The following is a 16,919-nucleotide window of genomic DNA, read 5'->3' on the forward strand; positions in this document are numbered from 1 at the left end:
CAGGTCAAAACAGTTGTGAGGTTGCTCAGCGAGGCTCCAGCCTTTCCTTGTCCAGCTGTCAGATGCTGTTGTGAAGTGCCAGATCTCAAATTCTTCCCTGTCTCCATCTTTTTCTCATTTTGAGAGACATGGGCTAACAGATGAATTATAAAGTGATTGATGCTAAAATAGGCAACCTGGCATGGAGTCTGAGGAAGCAGATCTGGTGTTAGATCTTGGTCTTGCTTGAGTGTGATCTGGGGCAAATTCTTTAGCCTTCTGTGCCTCAGTCTCCTCATGTGTACATTGGACATAATAGACTTCACTGAGTCATAAGGACTAATGTAAATAACGTAAAGATATACCAAGTGATTACCAAAGTGGCTGGCATCTGTTAAGTCCTACAATAGTCTTAACTGCTGCAACTAATAAAATAAATGCAAGACTGGGGACCCCAATGGAAGAAGTATTTGTTATTTGTAATAGGATGCTTCTTGGGGGCCTGCCCAGCTTGTAATGCCCCATATGCCCACTCTTCTCTCCTCTAGGGATTGGCCACCAGCAACTATACTGGTACAGCGTGGCCCACACGTAGGCTGGGGCGAGTACCTGGCCCAAGCTGGGCCAGCCTTCCCTAGGAACCGGGATGAACAGATCCTATGGCTTTGGCTGGTCACTCGAGGGTGTGGCCCCCCTTCTGACTTGCCAAAGCCATGGAGCACTGAAAGTCTGCTATAGAGAGAAGCAGAAAGAAGACCCCTTGGCCTTTGGTTTCTGACTTTTGTTGGGTCCTGGCTCCCCCTTTGCTGGTGGGGCTCTGTGAGAAAACTCCAAGCCCTTGCAACCCACAGCCATACTCCGAGCTACTCTGGTTTCTATTGGGACTGAGGCTTCTGGATGCTTCCACCTGTCTTCTCAGTTCTCTGCATCCAGGAGGCTGTGTTCCCTGGAGCTAAGGAAATGTCCACTCTTTTCCCTGCATGCAGACGGACTGAGGTAGGATCCAGTTTTGTGTGATAGTGGTGGAGAAGCCACTTTCCCTCCCATTAGTGAGCACTGATTTCTTCCTAAGCCTGGCGCTAAGCCCCTCAGTGCATTATCTCATTGGTTCAATTGTGAGCATCACAATCTGATCTCTATTTTGCAGACAAGAGACTGAGATTCAGAGAGATTAAGAGATTTGGTTAGCATAACCCAGGAGGATGGAGAGAGAGCAGGGATTCAAATCCCAAACTTGTTCAGCATCTTCACCAACCTACCTGGAGCCCCTAGACAGGGCTCTCTCCTGCTGTAGGGTCTTAGACAATCCTTGACCTTGCCTGGACTCCCTAATCTGCAAAATGGGGTGAGAACCTCACCCCTGCCCGTGTGAAGACAGGAGGAGCTGAGGCAAAGGTGGAGGGGGATGAGTTTCCGAAGAGCGCAGGCATGCCACACGCCACCCCCTATGCCTCTCCGTCACTGCTTCTGAGCAACTGACTCAGAGCCGGTGGAGGTAGGAAGAAAGGGGCCACATGTAAATTGGTCAATTTGAGCAGCTTCACCGCGAAGCCTGTTATGCCAGCGAGACGCATTAATCTGAAAAACACCGTGGCTGTTATTTTTTAAAAAAACATGATCCAGGGCCTTCCCCTCTCCAGAGCTGTGCCAGGCGGCCATTTCCACAAGTCAACAGTCACCTGACATTTGCAGTCTTCATAAAAAGTGTCTGACGTTTTAAAAAATAAAAAGCATTTATTATTATTATTTTTTTTGGTGTAAGGCTTTTTGGACATTTATTTTTTCTTAATTAAAGCAAATCGAAAATAATAGTTACGTGTAAGTGGTGTCTCCACATCATGGATACCTTAGTCAGTGACCAAAAGGACTAGACAATGACACATGCACCAACACAGATGTTAGGTGGAGACAAAACCAGCCCCCAAAGAGGACATAGCTTTCGATTCTATTTATATGACAACCAAGAAAGGGGAAAACTATGAGTAATGATGGAAGGTGATCAGGGATTCCTTGGAGCCAGGAGTGGGTGACTGGGATTAACTGCAGAGGGCACAGAGAAATGATCTGCTATGTGGAGATGTTCTGGATTCAAATCTTCATCGAAGTGGTGGTAACACACCAGTGCATGGTCACTAAAACTTATCAACCTGTTCTTTTAAATTTGTTCTACTTTATTACTTGTAAAAGTGTACTTCAGTAACAACGGCTTAAAAAGGAAACAGAATTACCTGTAATTCCAGTGGACATAATCACTGCTAAAGTTTTGGTGTGTGTAGTAAATCAATCAATCAATCAATCAACCATTTGTGAGAAATATTAGCTCCAGATCAACATTCAGTCCTCTACAATACTTTTTAAAAAATGAACCCCAGGGGACCGAAAATTGGTACAACCACTCTGGAAAGCAGTATGGTGATTCCTTAGAAAACTTGGAATGGAACCACCATTTGATCCAGCTATACCACTCCACCAAAAGACTTAAAATCAGCATACTATAGTAACACAGCCACATCAATGTTCAGAGTAGCTCAATTCACAATAGCTAAACTGTGGAAGCAACCTAGATACCCTTCAGTAGATGAATGGATAAAGAAACTGTGGTATATATACACAATGGAATATTATTCATCATTAAAAGAGAATAAAATTATGGCATTTGTAGGTAAATGCATAGAGTTGGAGAATATCATGCTAAGTGAAGTTAGCCAATCACAAAAAAACCAAAGGCTGAATGTTATCTCTGATAAGTGGATCCTGATCCATAATGGGGGTATGCATGGGAAAAATGGAACTTTGATTGGTCAAAGGGGAGGGAGGGTGGGGAGGGGGTATGGGGGCAGGAAAGATGGTGGAAGGAGATGACAACATTACCCTAGGTACATGTATGACGACACATACAGTGCGATGATACATTGTTACAATCAGAGAAATGAAGAGTTGTGCTGCAATTGTGTACGATGAATCAAAATGCATTCTGTTGTCATATACACTTAATTAAAAAATGAACCCCAGATTTAAGTATTTGGTAAAGAGAGAAGGAAAGAGGGAGAACACAACCTTTGTTATTCCCTTGTTGACCCCTTTGTCCCCTGAAACCAGAGAAGGTGGGAGGGACAGAGAGGGGTTATCATTCAGCTATCCACTGTCAGAGGCTGCGAAGTACGAAAGCAGCCTCCCGCCCTCTCCGTCCTCCCTCTTCACTGATGGAGCCTAGAAAATGACGCTGGCTCACATCAGCTCGGGAGAAGGGGGAGGAAGATGTTTGCAGACTCCGGGAAGAAAACAGGATTCTTCTCTTTATACCAGGAGAAGAAATAAGCACAATTCATTATTTGATCAGTACATTAAATGCCATTGGTACAGAGTGTATGTTCTGGTATCTGATGCTTGTTAAAAATGAAGTCCAGGAATGCGCTCCTTGATGATGTAATTTGGGGATAGAGTTTTCAGACGGGGCTTCCAGAGAATTCCCCCAAAGCCACAGCATGATGGGTAGCTATGAAATTTGGACCACTTGGGAACAAACAATTTCATTGCCTGCTTTCAGTGCCTGGTATTTTATTATACACAAGGCCTTGTGCCATTAAACAGGCTTCAGAACTACCACCTCAACAGGTCACATCCATTCCTTCCTCTAGGACTCTGTGGCTCCAGTCTCAGAAGAGCCAGCTGTGAGCAGCTTTGCTTCCAGCTCCTGTCCATGGCATCTGAGGACCGGGGTGCCTTGTGCCAGTGGAACGATCTGTCTCCCCCAGTTTAGGACTTGCAGGATGGGTGAGTGGGAGGGGGCTGATACTGCAGTCACCTGCCACTTAGCCTGATCTATCCACACTGTTAATAGCACTGAGGTCATAAACATTGCTTTCTACCCTGAGAGATGCTGCATCTGGAATGGCCACACCCCAGGTGCTGGGCAAACGGGCAAGACTCAGAGACACGGACCATATGAAGGTCAGTTATCAGGGCGTGTCAACACGGGTTCTGAAATAACAGTAGGGATGTGAAGAAGCTAGACCTTATTGAAAATGCAAAGAGCTTGACACTGACTCTCACAGAATCTCCATGACCCAGAGGAAGGTACTGCGATGACCCCACTTTAGAATAAAGCAACCAAGGATACACATGGCTGAGTAAGGGAAGAACAGGGATTTATTTTCTTCTTGCGGTACTTCTTTGGGGTGGTTGTGATTTGGGGTCTGGATCCCCTACTTGACTGTGATCTCCACAAAGGCTGCATCTATGAATTGGAACTATGGTACCTGACAAAGCTCCTCTAGGAGGTGCTGATAAATAGGTATTAGTGGAATGGGATGAAAGAATGAATGGCAGATGGTAGGGTGCTGCCCAGCACGCACAAGACCCTTGGTTCAACCCCCAGCACCCCCCACCCTTGCACACACACACAAAATGAATGAAACTGGACAATGCAGGGTAGAGCTTAGAACATTGTCCCTGCAGTTAGTTAGCCAACCTTTCAACAGACAGTCCCTCTGCATCTGAGCAGGACCTGTCCTAGGGAAACAGCATGTTTTGGAGCTGACCTATGTTGGCTCACGACTGTGGATTGTTAATTTTTCAGGAATTTTGCAAGCTGGTTGTCAAATAGCCATTAAAAAGATTAAGTTACATATAGTTACAATTAAATAAGTTATATCTTTAGGAAGGTAATAAAACCCAACATCTCCTAATTATCATTCTACATTTTGCTGGTATCTCTGGTCTTGAAGTTATTTATGTCTCTTGTAGGGGTCGCCAACTTTCCCTGTAAAATGGCCAGGTGGTAAGAACTGTAGGCTTTGCGGTCCAGGGGCTGAATCTGGCCCTTTGTGGTTTGCTGACCCCTGGTCTATTGAATGTTCTAGAATGCGGTCCATCTCTTCCTAACTCCAAGCTCAGCCATGTATGGTGGGAATATTTGCACCAGAGAAATGGACACAGCATAAATTAGGGCTTCTCTTTTTTTCAGCAAGCTGTTAAACATTTACCAGCACACCACTGGATATGACTGTGAGCAACCCTGGGGTGAACTCTGCCTGCCTGGTGGGTACCGTGGATTGGGGTTCTGCCCCATTTCATGGTGGATGGGGCAAGAAAAGAGCTGGGTAAAGGAGGGCAGGGATGGCCACTCGAGACAAGTCTGAGGAGGAGAACACAATCTGTAGGTGTGGCTGCTGAAGGAGGGGCCCAGCCTGGCTCTCCTGGGCTGGCCACCAGCTCCTCTGCTTTCCTTTCCCACAGGGACTTTGCCACCTCATCAAATTCCTTACCAGAAAGGGAAGGGTGCATGAATTCTGTGCCTTCCTGTGGCTCTGTAAACCTCTCAAGTTGACAGGGAACTTAGGGGGGGCCTGGACAATTCTTGGGAGGGTCAGGACATCAGTGGACTCATGTGGCACTGAGAACAACTTAGATGCATGACCCATTCATGGAAGCTTGATGGGCTGGGAAGCTCCTGGGATTCTGATAGAGTCTGATGGCTGGACTCAGATTCATTTTTAGGTCAGTAACCGGGGACAGGTGGAGGCAGTAACCAGGGAGGCAATGACTTGAGTTCCAGTCTGAGGGACTGGGGAAGATCACAGACTGAGTGCCAATGCCCTCTCGACTCTGTGAACGAGTCCTGTGACTGGCACTTTCCTGAGTTCCATGGGAAGTGTGACCTTGACGAACAATCAGTGTCTTACTTAGGGAGCCCTGACTACCTGCAGGTTCTGAGCTGGCACTGCCATTGACCAGGAGCTTTTCTTCTTGCAATATCTTGGAGGCTCCATTTCACCTATTTTAAACTAAAGACAAGAAATATGATTTAAAGATGACATGATTGAACTGGATCCTTTCTTCCTGAATGCCTGTTCAGGAAACCATTACAAAGGAAGACATCTGCATTGTCTTCCAAAATTGGTACGGAGTAGGAAAATTGTGGAATTTGGGGTCAAATGGAGTCTCGGGCTCAAATCTTGGCTGGCTCTCCATTGTTAGCTGATCCTTTCTGGGCCTCAAAGTTTCATTCTTGACATGGGGGTCCTAATAATCCCCACCTCCTGGGCTGGTTAGGAGAAATGGGAGCATACAGAGCCTCTAGTCTAGTACCTGGCATGTGGGTGGTGGACATCATTGTCATATTCCTGCTTAGTGCTTACTTATTTATTAACTGCTATATCTAAGTGGCATTGAGGAGGTCAGGGATGTCCTGGAAGCAACTGGGGATCCTGTGCATCCTGCTTAATCTCCTCTTCTGCTGGAATTTGGATAGAGGAAGTTCCACAGATGTCCCCCTAAAGTGGACGTCAGCTGTTCTGCTTGCCACCAGACACCCCCATTTGGTGACTTTGAGCTGGCCTCATCACCTCCCTTCTGGTTACCCATGACAGCCTTGTCACTGGCCTTCCTCACCTCCAGACTACTTCTGGGAAACCCTCAACGGCATCAAACCACAGCCATTAACCTTTGAAAATGCTATGTACAAGTCACTCCCCTGCATGGTCTGTGTGTCCCCTCTCCACCGTGCTGGTCCCTGGGCCTGCATTTCAGGGCCTTCCTGTGACCTCCCTTGGGTACCTTGTTCAGGGCGATGAGTGAGTCTCCTCAACAGGCCAAGCATCCTGCCATCTCTTTGCCTTTTTGTGGCCATTCCCTTTCTCTGGAGCTCCTGTCCTCTTTACCTGACTCCTAAAGATCTCTGGGAATTCGGATATGTACACCCTGATGCCACCTTCACCCCTGGCTGGGCTAGGTGTCCCCTCTCTGTCCTTGTAGCGTGATCACACTTGTGGCCATTGTTTTTACATTGTCTTGGACACTGAACTCCATGCTTTGTGGTTAAGTCATGGGTTCTGGAGCCAAAGAAACCTGGGTCCAATCCTAACTACCCCAAAGGGCGAGGGCAAATCATCTAAGTTCTCTGTATTCTCATCTGCAAGAGGGAATGACGACAGCACCTATACTGCTGTGAGAAGAATATAACATGGGCAAGCAAAATCCTTAGCATAGAAGAGGTCGTGGTCGACTGCAGTGCAATTATCATAGTAATTGCTGTTAACACTCTGGTGCCTGGCCTGCAACTGGCGCACAGAAGGAGGGCAATAAAGGTTTGAAGGAATGGCCTAACCCCTCAACAGACTGGGGGTTTCTTGGAACCAACAATTCCCCACACCCACATCCATATCAGAAGCTGGGGTCTGGTGCTTGACCCTTCTTGCTCGCTGGTTTTCTCAAGAATGCTAAAGTTCATGGATTGAAAGAAATGCCAGCAAATTGTGAGAAGATGATGAATTTCTAATGGTGTAAGCTAAGGGCTTTTCCTGGGGCCAAGACAGCTTTGCCCAACTGCTGGGCAGGCTGGACATGAGTCTAAGTTGGCGAGGATGCAGGCTGAGGCCTGCCTTCTGCCACTTACTCCTACCTGGCTGGCTGTTCTTGGTAGAGAGGGGTGTGAACATCTCCACCTCAGAGATGCTGTGGACACTCTGCAGCATTCCTGATGCAGTTCAACACATGCTGCACATACTTGTGTGTTCCCTACAAAGGCACCTTTGCTTACCACTGAGGCAAAATCTGGGGTTTTCCATGGTGTTAGCTGTGGGAGCCTGTGGAGGTAAGAAAGGCTGGCTGCAGAGCTGAGCAGTGGCTGGGTGGCCTCAGCTGGGGCTCCACGGCGATGACAGAAAGGGAGTGCTTTTGCTTCCAATCTAGACTAGGGGAAACCGTGGTTCATTCTAAAAAGGCCCTTGGAATATGATTCTCTCCTGGGCTGCTGTGGGACTGGGGATCCCGAGGTGAGGACCAGGTCCCCTCCAGGGGAGGTGGTGGCGGCGGCGGTGAAGAAGCTGGAGCTGCCTGGGTTAGGACAGAGGACAGCTGGCCAGATGACTTTGGGAGGTCCTGGGCAAAAGAAAGGAGGGTGAGACGTCTGTCCCTTAAAGGTTTGAGGACACCAAGGCCAAGTCCAGCAGACATCAGCCATAGCCGAGGAGGAGGTGAGGCCTGCAGAGTCGGGCAGTCTGAGGCAGGGCAGTGTGGGATCATCTCCGCATAACTCAAGGGACATTTTCCACTGGAAGCAGCTACCTTCTGCCGCCATCTGGCCACGGGGTGGGCAGCCTTGGCTAGGGAGGGCTGTCGAGTGGTCCAGCCTCCAACCCTCCAGCACCTGGCCGCCCCTCGGCCGTCGTGGGGACTCGGTTTCCCTCGGGGGGTCGCGGGGTCGCGGGGCGCGCGCGGGCTGCGCACGGGCCTGGGCACCGGCGGGGGCGCGGCCGGCGCGGGCTCCGCCCCCGTGCGCATTCCGGGCGGGGCGCGGGCCTGCCGGGGCTCGCCCCAGCCCCCTCCCCAGGGCCGCCCTCCCGTCGGGCCGCGCCCGCCTCCCGTCCCCGCCCGGCCGCGGGCTCCGCCTGCGAGAGGCCGAAGCCGCGGCGGCCGCCGCCGTTGCCGCCATTGACGTCAGAGGGGCGGGCACATGACCCCGCGGGGACCAATCGCGCGGGCGCGAGCGCTCCCGCAATCTCCCCGGCAGCCGGCGCGGCCCCCGCCCGCAGGCACTCGCGGACGGACGCGGACACACGCACTGCACAGCGCGCGGCGGCGCGGGCCGAGACACGCCCGCCGCCCGCCCGCCCGCGGCCCCCGCCCCCGCCGCCGCCCGGCCCGCGCCCGCCGCCCCAGCCGTCCGCGCCGAGCATGCACCCGACGAGCTAGGAGGAAGCCGGCCGCCGCAGGAAGCGCCGCGCGCCGCCGCCGCCGCCGCCGCCCCCGCGCCCGCCCCCCGCGGCGCGCCGCCCCCCGCCCCCCCACCCTCGCGGGCGGTGGGGGGGTGCGGGCCCCGGATCCGGGGGCCCCGCCGCCCAGAGCCAGCGCCGCCCCGCTCCGCGCGCGGCCCCCGCCCCCGCCGGCCATGGATCTGACCAGCAGCGCGGGCGGCGGCGACCCCCGGCAGATCGAGGAGACCAAGCCGCTGCTGGGGGGCGACGTGTCGGCCCCCGAGGGCACGAAGATGGGCGCCGTGCCCTGCCGCCGGGCCCTGCTGCTCTGCAACGGGATGAGGTACAAACTGCTGCAGGAGGGCGACATCCAGGTCTGTGTCATCCGGCACCCGCGGACCTTTCTCAGCAAGATCCTCACCTCGAAATTCCTGAGGCGCTGGGAGCCGCACCACCTAACGCTGGCCGACAACAGCCTGGCGTCCGCCACGGTGAGTCGCCCCGCGCGCGGCTCCCGCGACCGTCCGCGCCGCCCCCGGCAGCCCGGGGACCCCGAGGCGGAGGCTCGGCCGCGGCCGGTGCCCGCGACCCGCTCCCGGGCTCCTGCGTTCCTGCCGCCGGGGACGCGGACGGACCCGGGCTGGGCCCCGAGGGTGGTGGAGTTCCCTTTCTGGAGACCCGTGGCCCATCTGGATCCGAGCTGCGGGGGAAAACGAAACGACCCCGAACCTCCAGCGGGGGGACAAACCCCCAAACCCAACAAAACCTTAAAGCCCCCAGACCCTAAGGATTCCCAGAAAAGCAGTTCCTTTCTTTGCTTTGCCCGTCCTTTATTCTTCTCCTGCCGGGGCTGGCAGGCAAACTGGGTGCTTCCCTCTCGGAAAATCTCCTTCGCACCTTGGGAGGTCGGCGGGGGAGGGGGTCGGGGTCCTGCAACATCGCCCACGGGGTCAAGTTCTGGTGGAAGCTGGCATGGCATTGTCTGTGGACTGTGTGTGCGCGTGTTTTGTCGCCGGAGGACCTATTTTGTTATTGTTATTGTTTTTCACTCTATGGCTGGGGCCGGGTCAGCTTGATGAGATGGAGAGGAGAATCCACAGATCTCCTTTTGAAATCGAATCTGCAAATGGTGGCCTTCTTCCTGGAGAAAGACAGCTGTGGTGGGCTCAGCGGGGGGAGAGGGGGTGGCGGCTAGGAGCCTGAACAGGATGCTTTGTGTTTTGAAACAAGGACAGTTTCAAATACAAGCTCTGGCTTGGCCTGAGCTTGGCTGAGGGGGTCCCATCCTCTTGGGAGAGGGGGCCCTGTCTTTCCCAGAATGCACACTCCCCCCAGGGCAGCTGGAATCCTGTTTACTAAGCACAGTGGGAGGGGGCAGAATCCAGCGCCTGCCCACACCTGTGCCAGAAAGCCCAGCCAGGAAACAGGGTGTCGCTTACATGGCATGTCACAAGCGTGTAGCGTGTGTAGACATTTCCCCGGCATCCATGTTCCCTTGGCAGTTGTGTCACAGGCCATGACACATGCTCCGAGGAATGGGGAGGGGGGAAAGTTAGCCCAAGAATCCTACTCCTGCTTCTGCCCCCCACCCCAGCCCCCAGAGAGTTGAAACACACATGGACTTTTATTCTGAATTTTGGGTTCAACGGCGCATAGAACACCTATTTTTTCTTCCCTGTGGGCAGCTGGTGCAGTATCTGCAGACTGCTTTCTCAGGCAGGATTGCTGGCTGCCGGGAGGCGGCCTGGTCCTGCTTCCAGGCTGGTACGTGTTCTCAAACCTGCCTCTAGCCACAGGCCTCGGCTTTTCGTTTGGTGGAGGGAGAGCTTCCTCGAATTTGCCAGCACACAGGGTTTCAGAGTCAGAAGGCTCTGGTGACTCCCTGCTTGGGCTCTGAGGTCTGCCTTGAGAATGTTCACCTGGCTGGTGGCTTTACTGAGCTTTGTTCTTTTTTTCTGCCACCCCTCAGAATGAAGAGAGGTTGAGGGCAAGAGGAAATAGTTGAGAGGGACAGTGGCCTGCTGTGGAAAGGGCAGGCTGAGCCTGTGCTCTCTGGGAGAAGCCGGAGTACTGATGGCTCTGCTGCTGGCCTTCCTGGTGTGGGGGCAGCCAGCTCTGGAGGCCAGAAGCCCCCAGCTCCCCCTGGTTGCTCAAGAGGCATGTTTGAGAGGGAGAGGAAAGGAAGAGGGATTGAAGCTGCGCCTGTACTCTTAAGCAGCCAGAGGCCCCTTGCCCACTTTGGCCAGGCAAGGTGCTGGCGTCTTTGCCAGCTTGTGCCTTCCCGAAGAACACCTGGGATTTCCAGTATTGGGACTCAGGGTTGTCCACGGAACAAGTTTCATCTTGGTGGAGCCTTGCCCTGGCATTAGGAAATGTGGGAAGAGGAACTAGGAGGAAGAGCCAGTGGGCTGGCACTGTCCCCTCTCCACCGCCTTTCTCCACCCAACGCTGTGGGCGGGGCATCCTGCAGTCTGGCCCTTGCTCCTTGGGGGCTCAAGTGAGGTCCACGGCTCCCCCTGCCCTCAGGGCCTGTGAGTGTGGAGGTGGGGTCCATTGTTCAGGTCATGGGGGAGGCTGGAGCTGTATCCTCTATGGCAGAGGTGGGATTGGAATTGTCACCTGGGACCTTGTCAGGGGCGAGACACCTGCCTGGTTGGTGTCCAGGCTCTCAGGAAGCAAAGGAGCCCCTGTGGGGTTTCCCAAAGGCCTGGGCATTATGTAATCTGTCTGCATTTTATATTGCGGCCAAGCACTCTATTGAGAAATATTAGCCCAAATGAAACAAAGGTGAATCTGAGTGCATTTCACTACAACAAAAACCCTTTGCAGCCCTGTGGCTTTGCAGTGTTCCCTGCCTATCCTTGAGCTGCCGATAGATCAGGTGTGTTTCATACAGGGTCATGTCTTCCCAAGAAGTGGATGTGGCTTATTTTTAAGCCCAAATCAAAACCATTTGGAAATTATCCAGTTAATTGTGTGGGCTTCAGGAACGGACCCAGAGTGATTGATCTGGATTCAAACCAATAAACAAACCAAATACTCTCTTTTGCCCAAACTGTCTGAGGAGTCTGTCTACACGGATCCAGTTACCCGAATCATGAGCAATAAAGACCAGGCTTCCAGGAGACGCGTTAGGCTGGGGTGCAAGCTGGTGGGGGCCCCCAGCCCTCCCTGACTGGTGGCTTTAGTGGGACACACCCCTAACCTGGACCTCTCTTGGTTCCTTTCTGGGGATACCTAAAAAGGACTCTGGTGCGGTGGGGCCTGATGCCCCTCCCCTGGCCTGGCTGTAAACTTTGCCCTCTGTGGGTCGGGTCACCGCCTGCCCTGTGCCTGGTCTCCTGGGCTGGTTACTGATTAAATCATTGCAGAGCCAACAGTGTGCCCGACATGTCTTGTGACAGGCGGCCAGGTTTGATGCGCCCTGTGCTTGGAGACTTTGGATCCTGAAGGCTGTAAACAAAGGAGGAAGCTCAGGCTGATGTGGGAGGGAGGTGGCGGGACCTGGCGACACCCTGATCTGGATGTGGTGCCCTGTTCCCTTGGCATCCAAACTTCAGCCCCTCCCGGGCCCCCTGCTCTTCAGCTGTCACGGGTGTGCTTGTGATCAGCATCCAGGGCTCTGCCTCAGCGTCACTCTCAGCAACACCAGAATCCATTTTGCTGTCCTGGTCCCTGGGCTGGATTTGATCGCCTGCTAGACGGGTTCGGCTGCTGGCAGAGGGCTTTGTCTGGTCTTTGTTTCCTCTGCATCAAGGGAGCCCAAGCAAGCTGCTTACCTTCTATCTCATCTTACTGTTTAAAAATGTGGCACGCAGCATTTCAGATTGGTGGGTGTAATCCCGACAGTCCTTTACTCACAGGGGTTGGGGCACAAGTGGCAGTGGGGCACAAACTGTATTTGAGCTGGTTCTTGAATTCTCGCCACTCTGTCGCTGGGCATCTTGTCAGCTGTGGCAAGACAAGCCACCAGCATTCCCTCCGTTTCCTTGGTCAGGTGGTCTCAGGGTAGGAGGGGGCGAGGGGAGCATCCTCCTAAACCTGGACTTGTTTAGCAGATGCCGACTGAGACCTACTGTGTGTCATATCTGAGCTAATGGTCCAGATGTTGTGGTTTCTACTTGAGTATTAAAGTCTGTCCTCCAGAGGAGTCGCCAGTCCTGGAACCCATCTGTGTGCACACACGCATGTTAGTTTTGTTCATTTTTGTCCCATACGTCCCTCCTCCATGTGCCTGTCCTTCCTTCCCTTCTTTGATGTGTTTGGTGTTTTTCATGGTAGTTAGTAATAAACAGTTTTTACAGTTTTTCTTTTTTTTTTGGGTCATAAACTTTCAAATTCACAAATTTGTTTCCTAGATAACTTGTCTGATTGGAGACGGGAATGCCGAGCAGGAGGGGCACCAACAGCCAACTTTTCTGTCACCGGCCACTGCCGTCTGCCTTCCCAGGCTGTCCTAAGGGGGGCACTTTAGGAGGTTGCCCTTTCTGGCTGCGGCGACGTTGTGCCAGTCCAGGCAGTGGGTGCCTCCCCGTGAGTGGCCGTGCGGGGAAGGCACGTCGTGGCTTGGTCCTGACTGCTCCCTGGTGCCTTCCTTGGCAGGGGAAGCGGGTGTTTCTGGGGCATCGTCTGGGGCAAAGCTCAGGGGAAGCCCAGCAGCCAAGTCATCCCCACAAGTGTCCAGGGCGCCCCTCCACTGGCAGAGGATAGCGGGCTGGCCACCTCTGTGGGCCAGCCAGCACTTCACTCTTCCCGGGGACCCACTGGGTGTTTGGTAGGAATGGATATTTGAGATGGACTGGTTATGCCTTTGATTAGAGGATTAAATGAGATTAGGCGAGGCAGCCTATGTAGGGTGGCCCTGCCACGGGGCAGAATGAACTTGGCCTGTGCCCTCGTGGTGCAGGGTCCAGGTGCAGAGCTCCCAACTTCCTGGCTGTGTGACTTTCACATGTTGCTCTCCTTCACTGGGCCTTGATTCTTCATCTATGGGTCACGGTCGTGCTTTCTTTAGGGGGTGGCTGTAGCTGGAGAACTCAAAATAGCTGGCACATAGTAGGGTGCGACATTGGATCCATATTCCCACTCCTGGTTTCCTACTTTCCCTGAAAGCTTCCTGAGGTTCTCTACAAATGGAAGAGATTATTGCTACTAAAGAATGGGGGTCTCCACAGAAGATCCTCCTGAGAGGGACCTTGCACTGGGGAAAGTTAGGGGTGTGGGGCAGAGCTGCTGTAAAGAAAGGCACCGAGGTTGTTGTAATTAGTTTAAGAAAAATTCTTCAAGGGCACAGGCTAGTTTCTTAAAAAACAACCTGCCCATGGAAGCAGTTGTGTGCATATCCAGTACATTTAAATTGTCTCTGTCCCTAAAACCCCTTGTTGCTATTACCAACGCAGACCCTGTTCTTCATTTTTTGTGTGTCCTGCTGACCTTTCTGAGCATGTACAATTATTGTTCATTGGACACTGTATTTAGAGATCATTTAGATCAGGTGCTGTCTCCTTTTTTTTTTTTTTGTGCTGGAGATTGAACCCAGGGCCTCACTTTACTGACTGAGCTGTGTCCCCAGCCCCTGCTGTTTCCTTTTTGACAGCTGTGTAACTCTCCGGTGTTGAAGCTTGCTGTAGAGTGGTGTACCATCTCCTGTTGATGAACGTTGACATTAGGCCTAGTTTACTATTTCAAACAAGACACTTTTTTTTTTTTTTTCTTTTGGTACTGGGGATTGAACCCAGGGGCACTTAACCACTGAGCCACACCCCCAGCCCTTTTTTATATTTTATTTAGAGACAATAGAGACAGGGTCTCACTGAGTTGCTTAGGGCCTCACTAAGTTGCTGAGGCTGGCTTTGAACTTGAGATCTTCCTGCCTCAGCCTCCTGAGCTGCAGGGATTACAGGCATCTGCCACTGTCCCCGGCTGACGCTTGCGTTGTTACTTAGCTGAGTTTTTCCTGTTTTGACAATTTTGACCTTTGCTTGCTTCTTTGGGAAGGGGGAGCTGGCCCTCCCTCAAACAGAACACAGGTGAACCTGGGACTCTGACAAGGACCCTGAGCTCCACCTGAGGACAAGGGTCTGAGCTTCTCTACCTGAGAGCCTCTGGTTTGCCCCTGGGCTTCCTGCTTTGCCCAGAGTGGAAGTCAGGCTGCTTGGGCCTTGGGAGGGAGAGGGAAGTGAGAGTTTCTCTTCCCCACTCCTGGCCTGCTGAGGAAGCTCTGGCGTGCCAGCGCGCTCAGGGGGGCTGTGCACACTTTGCAGGGGAGCTTTGCTTAGGACAGGGGGGCCCTAAGTCACTGCAGGGCGTGGAGCCGGGTGGGGATGTGGGTGCCTGCAGGAGGCGGTGCCTGCTCTGTGTACTGAGGCAAAAGACTCCCACAAAAAGGTTTCCCATCTTCAGGAGCCTTTCTTTACCCCCCCACCAGGAAGCAGTTACCTGTGCTGGGTGTCACTGAGGTAGTGGGAGGAGATAGTGACCCGCAGAGGGTTGTGGGAGGACACAGGTGAGCTTCAGTCCTGTCTCTGTCTTCCCAGATGGTGGCCTTGGGTAGGCCACCCAAACCCTGTCCTTATCTGTAAGGTGAGGATTATAGGGACTTCCTTCTAGCCTTGGTGTCAGGGTTAAGGGGGGTCAGGCTGCAGGTTGCTCGCGCCGTCTCCAGCAGATCAGTGCCATGGAAGACCATGAACGGCTAAGCGAGAGAATACAGCTGGCGACAGGGACCATGGGGAAGGCCAGGCAGGCACTGCCTGGGCTCTGGGGCCTGCTGCTTTGTGCGGAGTTCAGGGAGCAGTGATACCGACCCGGGGAAGAGTATTCCAGGTAGAGGGAGCGGCAGGTGCACCGCCCTGAGGCTGGACGGGAATTAGAAATCACCTGGAAACGCTGGGCACACAGTAGGTGCTCTCTAGCTGGTTTCCTTCCCCTAATCTCCAAGAGCTGTGATCTGTTAAAAACTCAGTGTGCCTCGAGATGTGCTGGGTGCTGGGCACAGGGCAGCCCTTTGTCCCCGAGAGTCTCCATCCTCGTGCTTCTGCTGGGTGCTTTTTTCTCTTTTTTTAAAAAACCTGGCTCCCTCCCAGGGAATAGTGAAGAATACCTTTGTAGTGGTGCTTTAAGAGGCTCTTACATTGCCCAGCCCAGCAAAACTCTTAGCAGCCCGCTAGCTGCCCTTGTCGGTGACTAGGTTCCAAGCATCCTGGGTCTAGACTCATCTCATTCAGCCCCAGCTCTGCCCAGCTGGGACTCACCCAAGTCCTGCCTCGAGCCCGTGTCCTGGTTCCTGGCTGTGCGCTTTCTGTGGCCACCAGAGAGGAGAGCATTGTGATGAGGCGGTGAACTCTTCTTGGAGGGAAGCAGGTGAGCTGGCTTCTTCAGTGCCCAGGTGTGTGGACCAGGCAGGGCAGGGGCTTCCTCGGGCTGGCCCAGGTGGGGTTCCGAGGAGAGGGAGGAGACACCAGGCCTCCTGCTGGCTTCCTTGGGTGTCCTGGGCCAGTCCCAAGCACCTTAATGGTCCAGCTCAGCTGAAAATGGAGTGTGCAGTCTGGACAAACCCAGACCTGGTCCCCACTCCTATTCTGGCTCCCTGTATAGCTCAGGCGAAGTGTTCCCCAGGGAGGAAGTGCAGCCGCTGTGTAAAGTGAGCTCTTTGGGTGAGCTTGGCGCTGTGACAAATGGCACTCATAGCGGGGTGGCTCCTGCCGCATTTGTCTGGGGAGTGCCCAGAGGTGCTGTCCTACTTGATCCTGGGGGTACCCAGACGCCTTCACACTGGTAGGGCTGTCCCTTCTCCAAGTCTTCCACTGAGAGAGGTGGGGCAAGAGAGGGGGTACAGGTGAGCTGCACAGCGTAGGCCGGGGGTGTGGTTTCCACGTGTGTCCAGGAGGAAAAGAGGCTAAGAGTGATTCCTCCTGCCCTTGAACTTCCCAGCGTCCCAGGAGCAGAGCTGCTTCTCTGGAAAGGAAATTCAGACAAGGTCTCCTGAGCTTAGGTTGGTGGCAGGTTGGGAAGGTCTGCAGCCTTTTCTGTTGGGGAATTCAGGAGGGTAAGAGACCCTGTCGCAGGACCTGGGGCTCTGCCTCATAATTACAGCCCTGTTGCTCACCGCAGTGTGCGCCAGGTGCTGTGGCATTTCATTTTTAGAGCATTCTCATGGGGTGAGCATTATTCCCACTTTACAGATGCCATGATGGAGACACTGGGGGGACTGGGAGGAGGTGGAGCTGGGGGTCAGAGCCAGGT

General features: G+C 53.3%; 1 protein-coding gene across 1 annotated transcript in view; it reads left to right on the forward strand.

Annotated features, from left to right (window-relative positions):
- The first annotated feature begins 8,773 nt into the window (after positions 1-8,773).
- Cmip (c-Maf inducing protein) overlaps positions 8,774-16,919 on the forward strand; it is a 193,477-nt gene continuing 185,331 nt past the window's right edge. The window contains exon 1 of the mRNA XM_078032727.1: positions 8,774-9,166. Coding sequence (XP_077888853.1) covers positions 8,870-9,166 — 297 coding nt within the window. The 5' untranslated portion in view covers positions 8,774-8,869. The remainder of the gene's footprint in view (positions 9,167-16,919) is intronic.

This window comes from Ictidomys tridecemlineatus, chromosome 15 (assembly GCF_052094955.1).
Source record: "Ictidomys tridecemlineatus isolate mIctTri1 chromosome 15, mIctTri1.hap1, whole genome shotgun sequence".
NCBI classification, from domain to species: domain Eukaryota; kingdom Metazoa; phylum Chordata; class Mammalia; order Rodentia; family Sciuridae; genus Ictidomys; species Ictidomys tridecemlineatus.